The 18,190-nt window shown below is 33.7% G+C and overlaps 1 protein-coding gene across 2 annotated transcripts in view; it reads left to right on the forward strand.

The window, feature by feature from the left end:
• LOC123689075 (homeobox protein orthopedia-like) overlaps nucleotides 1-11,529 on the forward strand; it is a 49,212-nt gene extending 37,683 nt beyond the window's left edge. For both annotated transcript variants that reach the window (XM_045627879.1, XM_045627878.1), the window contains exon 5: nucleotides 9,307-11,529. In XM_045627879.1, coding sequence (XP_045483835.1) covers nucleotides 9,307-9,602 — 296 coding nt within the window. In that variant the 3' untranslated portion in view covers nucleotides 9,603-11,529. The remainder of the gene's footprint in view (nucleotides 1-9,306) is intronic.
• The last annotated feature ends 6,661 nt before the right edge of the window (nucleotides 11,530-18,190 follow it).

Consider the following 18,190-nt stretch of genomic DNA (forward strand, 5'->3'; position numbering starts at 1 on the left):
CTATAATTTTCGTTAGAAAATGATATTGTTTTATTGTCCTGAAAGCGGTTTACATATTCAAATGAAATTTGGAGGGTTTGGGGTTTGTAAGGTAGATATTGCGCATTTATTGACATGCAATGTAAGGGGTGTTTTTTTAGAGCTATAGAACTTCAAATTGCAATAAAACAACGATGAATTATTCGATTGACATGAATTTTATTTATCTGCAAGATAATCTTGTGGCATTACATTTTAAATATGATTTCTGGCATATGACCGCCACGGCTGGCTCGGATGTAGTGCAATCTGGACGTCCAATTTTCGATGACTTTTTCTAACATTTGTGGCCGTATATCGGCAATAACACGGCGAATGTTGTCTTCCAAATGGTCAAGGGTTTGTGGCTTATACGCATAGACCAATGACTTTACATAGCCCCACAGAAAGTAGTCTAGCGGTGTTAAATCACAAGATCTTGGAGGCCAATTCACAGCTCCAAAACATGAAATTAGGCGGTCACCAAACGTGTCTTCCAATAAATCGATTGTGGCACGAGCTGTGTGACATGTTGCACCGTCTTGTTGGAACCACAGCTCCTGGACATCATGGTTGTTCAATTCAGATATGAAAAAGTTAGTAATCATGGCTCTATACCGATCACCATTGACTGTAACGTTCTGGCCATCATCGTTTTTGAAGAAGTACGGACCAATGATTCCACCAGCCCATAAAGCGCACCAAACAATCAGTTTTTCTGGATGTAACGGTGTTTCGACATACACTTGACGATTAACTTCACTCCATTTGCGGCAGTTTTGTTTGTTGACGTAGCCATTCAACCAGAAGTGCGCTTTATCGCTAAACAAAATAAAATGGAAGTAGTGCGCGATACGTATTCCGCACACAACCATTATTTTCGAAATAAATTTGCACTACTTCCAAGCGTTGTTCAAATGTGAGTCTATTCATGATGAATTGCCAAACAAAACTGAGAATAAATCACTTAACAGCTGTTAAATCGGTCGCCATCTTGAACAGTAATGCCAACTTAAAGTTATATATCTCGAAAAAAAAACACCCGTTATAATTTTATGTTCATCATTGGAGCGCATACGCGTAATTTTTTTTTTCTAGAAAAATAACACGACATTGAGATATTTCAAGCTAGATATCATTATTAGATTCCTCAATGTGTGACAAAAAAACTCTAATGCCTTTCTCCTTAGGGCGTCTTTTAGAAGCAAAAAAGGAAACATTTCAAGGCGTATTTTTGATTTCTTTGACAAATTATCTATTATTAGATAGTTCTCGATGAGGTATAAAAGTTAAAAATTTTTTTTTGCATAAAAACGCCACCCCATACCAGTGGCGTTACTAGCGTTTACTCATGGAAGGGGTTTCCTCCACTTTGAAAAAGCAAAACCTTTCAACTTTTCATGAATTTTTCAAAATTGTTACTTACCATTTTTGCATTTTTCCAAACAATGGAGTGGGTAATATCTCAAATAACCCCTCCCCCGTCACGCCTATGCCCCAAACGAAAAAAAGGAAGATAAGTTTTTTGTTACAAATTGAGCAATTCAAAAATAATTTTTAGTTTGCAACATCCCAGTGGCGTACCATTGTGTTATTTCAAATAATTGAAACAATTAATAAATAGTCAGTTTTCATGAAAAATTTTATCACCGCGTATCTCGGAATATGAAGCATTTGCGAACAAAAATTATTTAGCAAACTGCGATTAGTTTTCATCAGGATCACACCTGAAGTTTGTCACACTTATTCACTATTCCAGTATTCTTTTGGAACGTTTTACAATTTTGGTTGTTACTTTACAACCAAATGCAAATTTTCATGTGGATCGAATCAGCAGTGTTGAAATCAACTGAAAATAGTTATTTAAACAAATAACTAGGCAGCAAAGTAGTAGATTGACTGCCGCGGCTGATAGGAATTGAGCCAAGGCATTCAATCTGCTTTGTTGCCAACATACTTTGCTTTATATGTCCATGATAATTAAGATGTATCTTAATGATAATTATAGTTTGACAACTTATGAAATATCTCACAGTTTTTTGGAAAAATATCGGATATTATTGACAGTGATAGCGACTTAGAAGTACTTACTCCTCCAGATATAAGGGTGGTGGCAAAAAATATTGATTGTCAGAAAATCGAATGTTTTATTCGCATTGAGAATAATCACTCAACTGCCTAGGCATGAAAGTAGTTACTTTGCTGCCTAGGCATGAAAATAGTTACTTTGCTGCCTAGGCAGGAAACGTAATATTTCGCTGATTGATATGTGCTGTAAAATCAATATTTGCTGTCAATCTGAAAAAAACTAAATTTCAAAAGGACAAGTTTACGGAATTCCTAGTCGTATTACACCCATTCACTAAATGAATCGTATCATTCCAGAATTTTAAGTTTTCAGGTCTTTTCTTTGACAGTATCGTACTTATTTACGGCCGGCTTGCCGAAGATTATTTTATTTGACCACGAATTCATCATATCGATTTAGACCATACGTAGTTTCTAAAGAAAAAATCAGAGACTTATTGTGTATAGGGTAGTTTAAATCGGTTAAGAGACTGATTAACAACATATCAAAAAAGCTCCTGACGTCATGCAATATTTACGTTCCTTTAACATCTCACAGAACAAACTTCGTTATTGTTTAAATGTCGAAAACATCTTTTTATTCAGACAATAGTACCTGGATCTACTTCGGTCGAAAAGACAAAGTCACTTACTGAATCATCAACAACACTGATATTTTATTGTTCTAGGAATTTGCAAGAGTTAAATGTATAGCAAACAAGCCCATAAAACTCATTCAACCATTCAACATTCTTACTCTGTGAAAAGCTGTGTATGACAATCATCGTTTTATTTCTGAAAGCAAACATCTCGTGGTCCATGCAGAAAAAACTGAAGGAACCGTAATGCTCATAACATTACTGTGTACTGGCATTTTTGCCTTTATGGGATATGATCAGGGTCGGGTTGAAAACTGGAGAAGTCCCCTAGTTTGTCCGATGAATTATAATGAGTTGTAATTTGTTCAATTATTTGAGAAAGAAAACATTTCAAAATTTCGAGGTTTCACACAATTATAAAATAAAAAAATTTTATTGTGAATTTCCTAGACGCATAGTATCCTTTTCAAATCATTCACAATGCGCAAAATATTCGGAATGTAGTATTCAGAACTTATACATAAATTTGAAACTGAAGCAGGACTTCGAGGAAATAGAAGATTATATTACGAGTGAATAATGATAGCTATTAATCCCTTACATTATCGCCGTGAGCGGCAAACGAGTAACAATGTGAGGTAATTTTGGCTTCTATTAAAGAGCCATAATTGCGAGTAGTATGCATTCCGTTGACTGCGACAATATTTGCAACATAAAATCCATAATATGAAATAAGCCGAAAAAGAGTGTAGGTCCAAGAATAATACCTTGTGGCAACTCAAAACCTGTGGTTAGGTTAGGTTTGGTTAGAGGAAGAATTATTCTGATGCGGATACTTACTCACGTATTGATGGGGATAAAAACACTGTTTTTTGAAGAGAAAAAATAATGTGCAAGCAATGCAAAACTTGATAACTACTATTCAGACTCTTCCATTGACAACAACGGTTAAAAGAAGCTCCTGGAACGAAATTTGGCTCTAATGAAGAAGTAATTGCCTTAGTTGAGGCCTATTTCGAAAGCAAAAACGAATCTTCGAAAAAAAAGGTTCTGATGATGTTCTCAGCTTAGAATTTTGCACGAGGATTGAAATTGTTATCATCTATTGTATTGGGTGACTTTTCTTCGATATTCCTCTTTAATGTTATTTGTTTCTAGTGAGGAGAGCAACATGAAATTTTGCTTGGAGCTTGATTCTTTTATTTCACATGAGTTCAACATTTCATCCATTGAAATGATCAGGAAAGTAAAATTTAGAACTGTCAATATTTGCGGAACCCCTTGTCGGCTTTTGCATATAAAAAGAACTCAAACCTGTGATCCGAACCTACCCTGCAAATTCCAAGTTTCTAGGATCTACCGATCGAGAGTAGGGATTCATCAATTCAAGTAGCTTGCTGTTTCAACCAACTACTTGAACTACTTTACTGAAATTACATACTTGAACTTGAATCGATTCGAGATATATATATTGCTTGACTTGATATCAAGCTACTTGATATTTCGTGAGCTTATACGCACAACTCGCACGGCATATATTTCTGCAAGCTCGTTCGCGCTTAGACGAAATAATCATCTTCAAAGCATAAATAGGCGAGTTTGACATCCACCTCCTAAGTTTATTCAAGAAATTTCTTTCAAATCGGTGAAATGAAATGGCTTGGCGTTAAAAAATGAACCAATTCCTGACTGAACCACGTGTTGACAGTTCTGAATATATTTAAGCGAGCATCTTCGGCTTCTATTGAAAGACAATTTTCCAGAACTGCTCTGACTATTACGAAAACCCGCAATAGTTTAAGCGAAAATTCCATTAGATGCCTCATGTGTCTAGATCTTTGATGAAAATGATATACCTAATCAAATAATACTTGGATGTTTTCTAATATTAAGAAACTAAAGTTTTCTTATATTTTGTTATGCTTTATAGTGATTTATGGTTTATATCTTTGGTTCTTACATACAATGAGTTTCATGAATAAAAGTGTTTTTTGCAAGGTTCCTTCTCATTTCATTATTTTTTATTGATGTGCACACTTCACAATAGTTGATAAAAAACTACTACTCAACTTTGATTTTGAGTCAAGTCAAGTTGTAACGTTTAAGTTCTCGCGCTGATTTCGAAGATTTGAACGTCAGAGTTTGAACGCATTCAATATTGCGCCGTATGCGTTGAATTTTTTGTTGATTCTCCTTTCCATACTTTTATTGAACCGGGCTCAATCTGAATTTGGCGACTGAGAGAGAAATATCGTAGCTTTGAAACTAACCGTCAAGGGATTTTGAAATTTCTACTCTCGTAATTATTGAAGTTTTTTGTTTTGTATAACTTGATTGAAACTCTTAAGAAGAGGATTTCAAGTCATCCAACTATATCAAACCCCGCTAATATCAAGGGTGAGTTGACGTTATTGAGAAAGGAGAGTCGACAAGAATTTCTATTGTTTTAGGTTTTTTTTTGTAGGTATAGCAGTACATTAGACTTAAGTTTTAGAGTTAGGTACATGGGCGCCCGCAGGGGTGGGCCAGGGGGGGCCGTGGCCCCCCCCTGAGATTTTGATCGCCTCATGTTTCAGCACAACACCCTCACTATAACCTTCTCAATCCAAAGGGCAAGGAAAAACGAAAAGTAATGGATTCACAACAATTTTATTGTTTTCAATGACAATCATGGACGCCTTATCGTTTTTCAATAATTTTCATTTTGCCCCCCCTGAGAAAAATTTCTGCGGGCGCCCATGGTTAGGTAGTTTAAGATAAAAATAAGAATTAATAAATTCAGCAGAAAGGTAGTACAGATAGGTTGTAAACATAGAAATCAGTAATATAGGGTTAGCTAAATCTTCTATTTTTAATTGTTTCCTCTTTGGTTCACATCTTCAAAGAAAAGAAAGAAGCCCACTATTATTTTGGTGATTCAGGCATTTGAATTACCTGGCGCCCCCTTTATTCCAATTAAAGATTAATTTTGTATTGAGGGTGAAGAACCTACCCCTTGTGAGCTAGCTGGTCACCCTTTTTGTAAACGGGTAATTCTTTTTTTTCTTTCTTCAATATATCCGTTACAAACTAGATTGAAGATAAAGTTAAGCCGTGAATCTCTAATCGAGAGTTACTTACTTATAGTGTTCATGAATGAAAGAACCTTTCATTTCAACACGAATTCGTCATCATTGAGTGAAAACTAAGATATCTCTTGGTGGAGCATAAAGTTCAAGCTTCAAAATTATACTCAAAGATATACATTACGACCTAGATAACGTAAACCGTACAAGCTTATTCGATGCCCTGAGAAAATGCAAGATAGGTATTTATTAAGAATCAACAAATCATCTATCTGTACCAGTCTAATACATCTCTGACCATCACTCGCAGACAGAAACGAAATAAAACAAAAGCAAACAAACCCACGACGTTTTGACACCTTTGCTCTAAAGTAACAACTCGGTGTGGTATTCAGCTGCCGGGCGTGTATACGTTGTCTGGTCAAAAGGGGCCTCAGGGGGGAGCCCTGAGGGGCCCCTCTCTACGTAACAAAACGCAACAATTAGCGGTGATTAGAAACAGTCTCGTTACGTGCTACCGAAATACACGTGAATAAATCTAATTGCTTCAGCACACACTTTTTAAGTTGGCAGCTATGTTTCCACACCATTTACTGTTGGTGTGTGGCATTACGTGTTATATAATGGCGGTGCTCATTCCTTATGCGGATATTTGTCCGTCTATTCAAAACAGAACAAGAGAGGATTTCAGTGAATGGGCAGATTTAGAATCAATATTTGGGTTGGCGAATGCTGCTGATAAATATGGATTTTTTGAGTGATGGAGTTGCTTATGCTTGTGCAGAATATATTACAAAGAACTATTATCGATGGTAGGGAGGTTTCAATGAATTGACCATCTCTGAATCAGATATCGTTATTTAAGAGGGATTAGCATCACATGGATTTCCGCGTATTAGTCAAACTTTGGTACTCGTCCATTTCCCCTCTGGCGCTCTAGCGATTATCAAACTTTGTACGGTGTACGAAGCTGTACATTCACTTCATCTTTTTCTTTTTTCGAAGCAAATGAGTAAAGGGGAAAAAACTGTACTTCGACTCTCACGAAATTATAAATTTACCTCTTTTGTAATGATTTATGGTAGTTTTTTTTCACGAATATTTAAGGAATATATCAGTGCATATCATCAATTTTTTTGCTAAGAGCGAAAAGTTACCAAGTATTTTTCATTCTCAAATTAATTTCCACTTTTTTCCATGTAGATAACTGTTTGAGGGAATTATGTGAAAACCACATAAAAATCGTTGTTTTGCAAGAAGAAATATCTCTCATTTCGTTTTGAATTGAGCAACCAGGAGGTGTTGTTCTCCCTCAACTCAATTTTTTTGTAATCGCTGAAAAATTTCATGAGGTTGTTGAGCAAAAAAAAAGAATCTACGTCTAATACTGAGTTGCCATGCATCTCTCAATATTTAATCAAACCATGTAAATAAGCTTTTCCCTGAACATCAATCATTCGCACCTTTTTCAATATTTTCTGAAATGTCTAGAATATAGGGATGTTTCCATAATCGAAGAAGCATGGGTTGTGAGTGTTCCTATGTCGTTTGTGAATGATGCTATTGCAGTGTTCTGATTCTCTAGATTGTCGGATGTTTTTATGAAGCAGTGGACCCAGTATACTTTCCTGTGGTACCCCTTCTTTTATTTTAGTTGGTTCAGATAGAGCATGAACACAAATGACATAAGAAATGTCAGAACCTAATTAACATTGTTGTCTTATAACAATTTTGAATTGTATCATTCCTATAGGTATTTCCTTTATGTTTATGTAGTTTCTATACGGATGTTTTCATTTCAAGGTAATACAGTGTCAAAAATCTCTTTAATGTAAAGTTTTACTTCATTATCGGATCAAGCAATGTCTTCCTATCTGAAAGATATATCAAGAAAAGGGTTAATACAAAATTTTGATAAAAAATATTAGGTAATGCTTGTCGAATGAATTTCTTTTAATTTGTTTTTCGACTTTGAGTATGAGTTGGATCGGTATGAATGAATTTTTTCCGAAAAAAACGACGTCGATTTTTATTCGCGGGGGACAACTTTTGATATTAAATTCGAAACCATATCGCTTCAACCCTTTGTATAAGAACACCAACCCCTTAATTTTGAATAGGAAAGATGGGTTAGTGATAACTCATTTGAAAGGTCTTTCGAACTTGAGTTCAGCATATTAATATTTTTTTCATTTGGTCTATTCGTCATTAAGATATTCAAATTTGAATTCAGTATAGTACTGGTCATTCAGTTTGGCATGATAGGTATGTGGATTGATAAAATTTCCACTAATTTATTATGTGGTTACGATGATAATCGTTACGTTACGGTACCTTGACAAATTTTACAGAGGTACCGATCTGAACAAGCGAAGCCATATATCTTTTTCCTTAATATATATATATATATATATAATAGATATACAAATCTTCAATTTACAATTGAAAAAACAATTTCCGAAAATTTGATTTTATCTTTTGGTTCATTTTAACTCTAATCAATAAATGATTACTTCAAATCATAAAGGTCAAATGGGTTTACTTTATGAAGGCAATAAATATCAAAATTATAACAATATTGTACCAAAACCTTCACTATATAATATATTTTCTTGTTATATGTCTTTTTTTTCTAGAAATACGATTTCAACTGACGAAATATTTTAAAAAACACAAGAAAACTAAATTATCCTAAACTTTAGAATGAGTAGAACCCATAGAGTAATAAACATAGATAGAGGGAGTAGGTACACGCATTTTTTACATGTACCCGAAATGGTAAGATTACGTTGCCGGGTCGTGATATATTTTCAAATCCACAATTTTACTATATCAATATGAATGCATACTATATTGAATGAAATATATTTATTTGAGTGATTCTCGATTAGATAAGCAAACTTGAATATTTGGAATCCGATATTTTTTCTCATCGTCTAGTTTATAAAAAGCAGAATATTTATTATTTTCTGTATCTACCAGCTGAAATCTAAGGCTTGGCTACTTTGGCTCTCCTAGTGCCATCCGTTGTTTCACATCGTTTGGCTCGCTTGAAGTTTGTTTTCTGAATTTCTGATATATTTAGGCATTCAACTTAATATATTTAGAGTTGATATAAAACTTTGATTCACTATGGGACATAAGAAGTGCGTTCTTTGAGGAGAAACTCGTGAATTGAGTGAAATATCGCATCACTGATATATTTTCATTTCCGCGCGCTTCATGTCAAATTTGATAGTTCATGTTGGGGACAAAATTTTCTCACTGAGAATGACATATGCTTCCTCTATCTATGTTTATTTCTCTGAGGTAAAACCTAATTCTCGGCTCAAAATTCGAAAATTACAACATTTGGTCCAAATAATAGTCTGCTAATACTTTGAATACTAGCACACAATAACTGCAGGAATACATTTTAATTTTCTACCTACAACCCTTAAGCATCTTGACCAGAACATACGTTACACCTCTTAACCCCTCAACAAGAACGTACGTTATAATTCACGTACGTTATATCGGTGATCTGTCAGCGACTAATTCAGATTTATCCGTTACAGGTGATACCATGATGACATATTGCAACAACGGAGCAACAGCGGGGGGCAGCGCCATAGGAGGCGGAGGCAACGGCGGTGGCGGTGGCAACGGTGGTTCCCCGCCCCCGCAGATCTCGTGCAGCAGCGCGGCGACCCCGCCAGTGGCGTCCGTCGCCTCTTCGACGGACCAGGAGGAGGACATTTGGAGGGGGCACAGCATAGCGGCGCTGCGACGGAGGGCGTCGGAGTTGAACGCCGCCATACCGTCGTATCTCCAAATCAATTACGACACTCACAATAACGCTTCTGTATATTAGTTCCGTTGTCTCGATCGATTTTTTTAAGGTTCGTTGGACCGGGGAGGGGAGGGGGGTGAGTTTTTTCTCGGACGTTTACCTGCTGATGGTGCGGGTTTTTAATCATCGACTTGTGGAGATATGGAAGTTTTTCGTTGTATGGACTTTTTTTCCTCTTCGTAGTTTGTTGAAGGACATAACAGAATGATGATGAAGTATAAATGGAACTCAAGACACGAATATTGAAAATATTACAAAAATTCTGTGAACAAAACTTGGTGATAAAAGCATATTTCAATATTAAGGCGATATAAGCATATTTATATGCCTGGAAATACAATTTCAAAATAGACATAAATTAAATTTAAAAAATTTCGCAAAGATTTTGATGTCAATAACAATCATTGTTTCGCCAACATTGTAGGTTTTTCAGGTTTATTCTACATTTCGGACAGAGCTTGTAATAATATCGATAAAAATATTTTCAATTTAAATTAATTGTTGAGGGTAGTTTTTCATTAACTCACGTCAATAATACAGGGTGTTCCTAAATTGAAAGTTGAAAGGAAAATGAAAGATTCCTTGGATCATTTTAAGGAAAACCTGGGCCAGCAAAGGTCTTGATAAAAAGTGTTTCTCGTAGTCCTCCTTTTTTGTGGTGATTAAATTAATTTTTTCCATCTTCATTAATTTTCGCTACAAATTGAGTAAAAGTACCAAAACTTACTTACCATCAAAAATCATTCCTAACCTAAACTATATTAGGTTAGGTGAGTCAGGAATGATTTTTGATGATTTTTATGATAGCCAACTATTTTTTATACGGATTTCCACGATTCTTTCTCAAAATAAAAATTATTAAATTATAAGTTTGTCATCATCGGAAAAAAATAGTTCGCCATCATTAAAAACCATCAAAAATCATTTCTATCCTTATCTAAGAGATATTAGGTTAGGCCAGGAATGATTTTGGATGGTTTTAATAATGACCAACTTGTTTTTATGCAGATTTACAGGATTATAATCAAATTAAAAAAAAAATTAATAAATTTTTCGAATTGTTTTTGAGAATAATGTAATCAATATTTATATTTCAGATATTTTCAATGGTGAACGTATTTTGAATTCACCATTTTCATAATGTTTCTTCAAAGATTCTCACCCACCCAGCACATCTGTTCACTTCCTATCCTTATCCCGTTTAATAAATCTGCATAAATACTAGCTTTAGGATAGGAATAATTTTCGTTCGTAACCTGAAAAATCCATAGTTTTGGCGAAGCAATTGTTGTTAGAATTGAAATATTTGTAGAAATCAATTTGATGTATTTCATGCGATTAGAAATTTTCATCAGGACAAGGACCGAATTCATGATTGACATACTTTATACAACCGAAAGTAAAAATAAAATTGTTAAAACTACAATTCAGGAAAATTGCTAATAAATTGAATAAATAAAGAAAGATGACGATTGACTTAATGACTATCGAAGTAATTTCGCAGATGAATATTTTCAAATTAATAATAATTTGGTCATTTCAGAAATTGTTTCTGTAAGCCAATAAATATCTCAAAAATAAGGGTATCTGCTCAAAGGCTGAAATTTATTTATTTAGCGTATGGCAAAAGGCTGAAATATTTTCAATATTTATCTCGAATCACCTTTATCAAAGCAACTGAATTTATAAAGAGAAATGAAAATCTTCACTTATTAATTACCAGAAAATTCGATTTTTATATTGTGACCTACTACCAGAAACGAAAAAGAAGAATTGTATCCACACCAACCTGAAACAAGAACTTTTGTGATTACTCAGAGATCATTCGCAATGTTTCTTATGTCTTAAACATTGTAGAATGATTATATTTCCGAAAAAATTTAAATTCATACAAAAATTGTATTTGATGAAGTTCATAATAATGTCATGATATAGGATGTATCACTAAGATTACATTTGAGTGAGTCGATTAACATTAATGTTGTCCAAGAATTTTTTCAAGTCTCATTTTTATTCTTCAACTAAATTTTTCATCGAAAAATGTTGGAGAAGAACTTTCCTTAATGTTCTTCAAATACATTAGTTATCATGGAAACATTTCTCAGAGTTCTGGAAATTTCATGGAAATTCTCATCGAAACTCAAAATAACTCAAGAAAGATTCAAGAGGTCTCGAATGTATTTTCGCATTTTTTTTATGTAAGATAATGTCAAACACGAAGAGTATAAATAAATGTTTTTTTATTGATTTCATAACTAAAGAAAAGATTTCAATATGAAACGTTGGATTTTTTAATGGTGTGGATACAATTTTGTCTTATTTTCAGTGTTATTCATTTTTTGATATCATTTATCAAGGGTTCTTCATTCTGAAGCTCAATTTGGGCGGGATGTAAGTCACAATTTTTTTTATGACGATTAAATCAACGGCACCTTTCTCTGATTGAAATGTTCAATTCAAAAACAATCATTCTAATCAAACTGTATACGTACTTACACTGAAAATGACGATCAATCGAGAAATATTCGATTGTGGTTCATTCATGTTTTCCATATGAAAAAAATTAAGACTTCTCCTATGTTCCAAAAATTAACTGAAGAAGAATTTCAATATGACGTTGAGATGTTTTTTCAAAAAAACTTCAGGATCTTATCGACGGTTCAACGTGTGAATAGAACATTCTGAAATATTCAAAAAAACATTGAAATACATAAATGTGAAATAAATGTATACGATGTAAATTATAATACAATAGAACTTGTACAAAAATGAGAAAAGTTATGTGAATTTGAAACTGAATTTTATTGGGTGTGATGTGTTATGTTTAAATGTCATGAGTAGACTAGACTTTTAAGTCAAGAATATTTCAATGGACTCGACACAAAAATTTAGAGAGTACCGTCTTATGTATAAACAATGTGAATTATTTTAAAACAATTAGTTATTTGTATTATGATGAGAATCCGAAATGTTCTTTCTCTTGTGATATGTTTTTTTTAACGATTTTATCCATAATTCATATAGAAACTGCAAATAATCAAATTATTGTTTATAGATACTTTTTGTTATTTTTATTTCCGATCTGAATAAATTGTGGTATAATAATGTGTATAATAGATCCGTTAAATTTTTGAAACTTTTTATTGTTCCTTCACCAATCTATTTCTCATGAATTAACCGATGAACACCACTATATCTACAGGGTCCTGCATCAGTAAGGACTATGGTAAAAAATTGTTTTGGGTCACATTGGGTGTTCTGCAGATTTCCAGGGTGGACTTCATTGAACACTTTTGAAGGGGGAGTCCTATTTCTATAATCATTGAGAAACTCATTGGCGCAAACCGCAACTCCACAGCTATCACCATTTCATAGTTACCGGGTATTTTTCGAAAATGTTCATTCTCGAAATATTGCTGTAGCTTTTCTTCTGTTGAAAATTTTTCATTCCTGGTAAAACATTTTTGTTGTAACATTCACGTAGAATTTAATGAAGTTAATTGAATTTCCTGCAATTTTCCTGATATTTTATGAGATTCAAATGGGACACCCCGTATATTTCTACATCTTCATCGATAGAGCTTGAAATGACCATTCCAAAAATATAGCATATTCAATTGATGTAATTGAATTTTACGTAAAAAGTTGCTGCAAGAATAATTTTACAGTAATGAAAAATTTTCATCAGAAGGAAAGTTACAGCAATATTTCGAAAATGAGCATTTTCAAAAAACACCCAGTAACTATTTAACGCCGACAGCTAAGGAGTTGCGGTTTTGACTATTGAGTTTCTCATGAAAATTAACCATCACCGACATTAGTTTTCGCCTATCTAATATAGAACTTGAACTTCCCCAGTTTACAGTTCTCCTTCAGTCTTGATAATTTTATTTTACTTGTAAATGTGAATATACATTTGGATCGAATGCGGAGTTTCAAAATTAATTGGAAAACCAAATTTCTATCTGCCATCCCAAATAACCCACTAACAAACCAAACTGGGAATGCAAGATCTGAACCTACCACAAAAATTTTAGTGTTTGGTTACCATTTTGATCCGTTCGAGAATTATCGTGTTTACGGCCCGGCTTTGACGAAATAATAGAGCGCTCTGTTCGGGAAACAAACACACAAAAAGATTCATTGTGAAAGATCCGTTACTGAGGAACTGTGATAATATAAAAAAATTTATTTCATAATTTTATTTCTGATATTTTCAGTTTTTGGAATTCAAAAATCTGAAGAATTTTCATTGCATTCGATTATAATTTCAAATTCTAATTTATTTTCAACTTTTAAATCTTATATTTTTGATTTGAAAGCCACATTCGGGATGAGGTTGAGATATTCACTGCCAAAATACATAAACGTGTATCGTTAGTTGCAGCCAAGATATTGCAGTCAATACCAATTTCACTCCTTCACGGCTAGGTGGCGCTGACAATGCCACTTGATAAAGCCTATTAAGTTCACTTATCCTTATTATTTGAATGTAGGAAACACTCATTTTGTGAAATGAAAATCATTGCCTGTATGTGACAAGTACAGAAAAGTGAGGAATAGTATTCAATACAGAATAATGTAAATAGTTGTAGATATATTTTACGAATTGCTTTTGTCGCCATCTACTGAAATTTCCTTATACCATTCTTTTTATATGGTGGTTTCCTTTTTTGTGTGATGGTTTTCTTTTTTGTGTGGTAGAAAACTTCATTGAAAAAATCTAATATATTTGCTGAGCACTAGGTGGCACTAGTTTTTCCCGCCACAATTCTCCTACAGATACCAATTCAAATTTCGCTTCTTTTTGGGATCATTATCAGAGAGGTCGGTAAAGAAACCAGGTTTGTGAATAAGATCTCTGGAAATGTTCAACCATCAACCATAATCATTTTAACTTCTTCCACTCAGATTATAAGAAAATTTTAGGATTATGTTCATGAAGCTTTATATAGCATACCTCTAAGGCACTCAGTTGATTGTTTTTGACCTGGTTACACTAGGCGCATTAAAGTATTTTATATCTATATAATGAAGATATAAATTTTAATTATTTCAAGGAATTGTTTTCACTAGAGATCTTTTGGAAACTCAATTCACCTAATTTTTTGCTTTGTTTTGTTCATCTCTCTGTATAAATTAACAGATAATTTTAGATGAACAGTTGAAAAAATTAATGTATTTCTCATAATGAATGTGACTCATCAAAACAAAATTCCTCATTCCATGCAGTTAATTAATTAAATTGAAAGTATTGTAATGTAGTGAAATAAAATCTTTATTCAATAAATAAAAGTACCTACAAATTTTTATTTTTTCAATTTTTGTGCATTTCTATTTCTGAAGTTTCTTTCAATTGCGAATACTTGCACAGAAAAAGTTGAGAAAAAATTTCGTAAATAAAAAAAAAGAATTTTGTAAATAATCCAAAATGTAATCTGCAAAAATACAGGTTGTTTCTCAACTACTGTTCGAAACTTCAGTTCGTAAGGTGGTTTTAAAAAAAGTTCCAATGAACATTTATGTCTAGAGTTGATTTGTTTCTGGAATAAAGGGCCTTAAAAAAATGAGGTTTTTATGAGATATTATTTCATATCATTTTCAAATACATTTCAATATCCCTTAAAACTTGGTTGAAATTTGGGCTAAATAAGCCCCTTATTATTTTAAATAACTGTATCAAATATCAATCAAATCGGTTCAAGAACAGCCATGATAAGTATTTTATAAAACCGTTTTCTTTTTTAATTTTAACGTTCTCAGAAACGAAGCAACTCCGAGCAAATGTTAAATTTTTTTTTAAAGACCTACCTCAGTTAGGAAACACCCTGTATTAGGGATTTGGTTAATAATTCATTTATTGTTGTATCCACTTCACAGGATGAAATAAACTAAAAGCAACGATACAAAATGAGAGTCATATCAATTTGGTTTAACCATTAATGTGTGTGAAATTTTATCGCATGTATGAATTATTACGTGAAACATAATGCTATAATGCGTAATTGTTTGTTATACAGTCGAAAAGTTATTCGAGAGTCAATAAAATCTACATACAGTACTAATTGAATTGTTTTCAATGAAGCATACACCGGAGAACAGTAATATTTGTATTTCATGCCAATTTCGATTCATCAGTTTGAATTCGTTGGGTTTTTTGCTCATTCGTTTATTCCGAACTGCCTTTTTTTCGAGAATTTGCATCGAAATACTCGTAATAAAATAGGGGAACAAAACATAATCCCAATCGTTTGTTATTTGCTGCTATTTTCTAGTATTGTTCCAGCTCATCTGAAAAATATACCTAAACAAAAGATATCTATTTATATTATGTACGAGTAGATCGCTTTCAACTTTTAGTTATTTTCATATCGAATATACGAAACGAAATTACCGTCATATCAGGGGTGAGCAATGATGTTTAGGTTTTTTTCAAAAGGAATGGCACAATTGCAAATGGCACCACTGTGTGTTATTTTTTGACATTTATTATGTCATTTGTGTTCAATTCAGTAGGTTATGTCACTCAATCATGGAAAGACACACGCTTCAAAAACGTTTGGTTATTGTTTTATTAAAATTAGTGATCATTTGTGAATACTGAAAGAAATTTGAGAAGAATTGATACACGAAATTATTTAGTTAAATGACTCACTATTTGTCGTATTATAATGAATTTTCTATACACGATAGAAGAGTAGCAAAAAAGTACTGTGCCTTACTTGGTACCACTTTTAAACTTGTCTGCAATAGGACAAATAGAGAGTTGATCAACTGAAGAATGCCGTTCATGAATTTTTATTAAATTCGAGAGAAATATTGAAAGGAAATACCGAATATTTTTGTAACAAAAGAACCAGGTAGGTTGAAATTCGGCTTGTAAACCTGTGGCTTTGAATAATCCTTCAATCCAAAATCCAATGGTCTGAAATCGCAAGGTCTTAAGCAAATCGAAAGAGAAAGACTTCTCTGCCTAAGTCCCTACCTGCTTGTGAAATCTCTTGTCGATTAAGACAAAAAATGGTTTAGGTACCAAATCGAAGAAATGAAGGCCATTTCCTCTAGGCTTATTTCCAATAATCAACATGTACAGTAGTTCTTCTGATGAAAGGTTAGAAGATGCAGCAGTAGTGCTTGTAATCCAATATCCTCACAAAAAATATTCGGTAAATGAAACCTTTCATTAGAATGTCTTTTACTTTTTCTTGTCGTTTATTGTCCGCGTGCTGTGGAATTGAATTAGTTTTCCGTCTTGTTTTCCTCTTTGTTTTCGCGAAGCTTGTGGGTATGTCCCCTTCTGTTTTTTTCTATTCGTGTATTTCACCCATTTTTCTGCTTCTTCTTTCTCTGTGTCTGTACTTGTTATTTGTTCTATATCCGTTTGTGTTCGCAGAGTTGAATATATTGTCCGGTTTTTATCTTTCATTATGGTTTCTGTTGTTTTCGAATTTTCCCTTTATAATTTGTTGTCCTTAATTTTCCCTGTGCTATTTCTTCTTTCCTACGTCTAGCTCCCTGTTTCGTTTTTTTTTCTGTGCTCTAATTGAGTATATCCTTGTTATTTTATCATTCATAGATATTATTTGCTCATTCTGTTCTGTTATTATTTCCTTAAGTTCCTTAATTGTTGTATCTTGTCCGTCTTCTTTTCCTTTGTTGTACAGTTGTACTGTTATGTTGGTAATTATTTCGAATTGTTGCCTCATTGTGGTTTGTTCCTCCCTGTTGAACTGAAAACTTTTCCAGATTGGTGCCTTTTGTGGTTGCTTTTATGATGGCGTTCAGAATGTTGTTTATCCATTATTTGTGCTCTTCCTTGTCCGTGCTTTTGTGTGGTTGTTCTGTATGTTGACTGCCTATTTCGCTTTCCTTTGTTCGCGTTAGGTTTTGCTTGTCTGGTTTCGTGTTTCTTATTTTTTCCTTAATTTCCTTGTCGTGTTTCTCCTTCTTTCTCTTTGTCTCGCGTATTAATTCTTGTTCTTCATCCCACTCAAGTTCTGTGACATATTTAGCTCTTCCTCCGTTTCGACTCCCAGTCTGCTGATGCAATTGAGAGTCTCCTTGGTATATGTCCAAGTTCTTGAGCTTCCTTTTAGATTTCCTTCAATTTTTTCATAATATTCTTGTCCGCTTTTCGTGCTTGTGTCGTACCAGTTGAGTCCGTTCATCTCGCTTTGGGATTCAGGGTTTTTATAGAGTTCATCTCCTCTTTGAACCGGGCGATCAAGCCAAGCTCCCCGTTCATCCTAAGAAGTATCTAGGTCAGGACGGTATATACAAGGTGGCAAGCCACTAGGTCCTTGGGTACCTCGGGTTTGGCGATCATCGTACTGTTCATACAAAGATGAGCAGCCCCTGAAGCCAACCAGCGTCAAATTGTGCTAGTGTGAGTTATAGAAAACTCCAGATTTTCGTGCCTAACGTCAGCCAGCTCTGATCTGTATCGCCTAAGTATGTTTCTGCCTTTATTCGGTAAACACTGCTTAAACCACGAAAAATATTGTGATTACTTTATCACCCAGTAAATCACGAGGAATGAAATATCGATTCGAAATGGAATAAGGGTGATACAGACAAACCGGAAATCACCGGGTCAGTTTCAAGGAAAC

This window comes from Harmonia axyridis, chromosome 1 (genome assembly GCF_914767665.1).
Source record: "Harmonia axyridis chromosome 1, icHarAxyr1.1, whole genome shotgun sequence".
Lineage (NCBI taxonomy): Eukaryota > Metazoa > Arthropoda > Insecta > Coleoptera > Coccinellidae > Harmonia > Harmonia axyridis.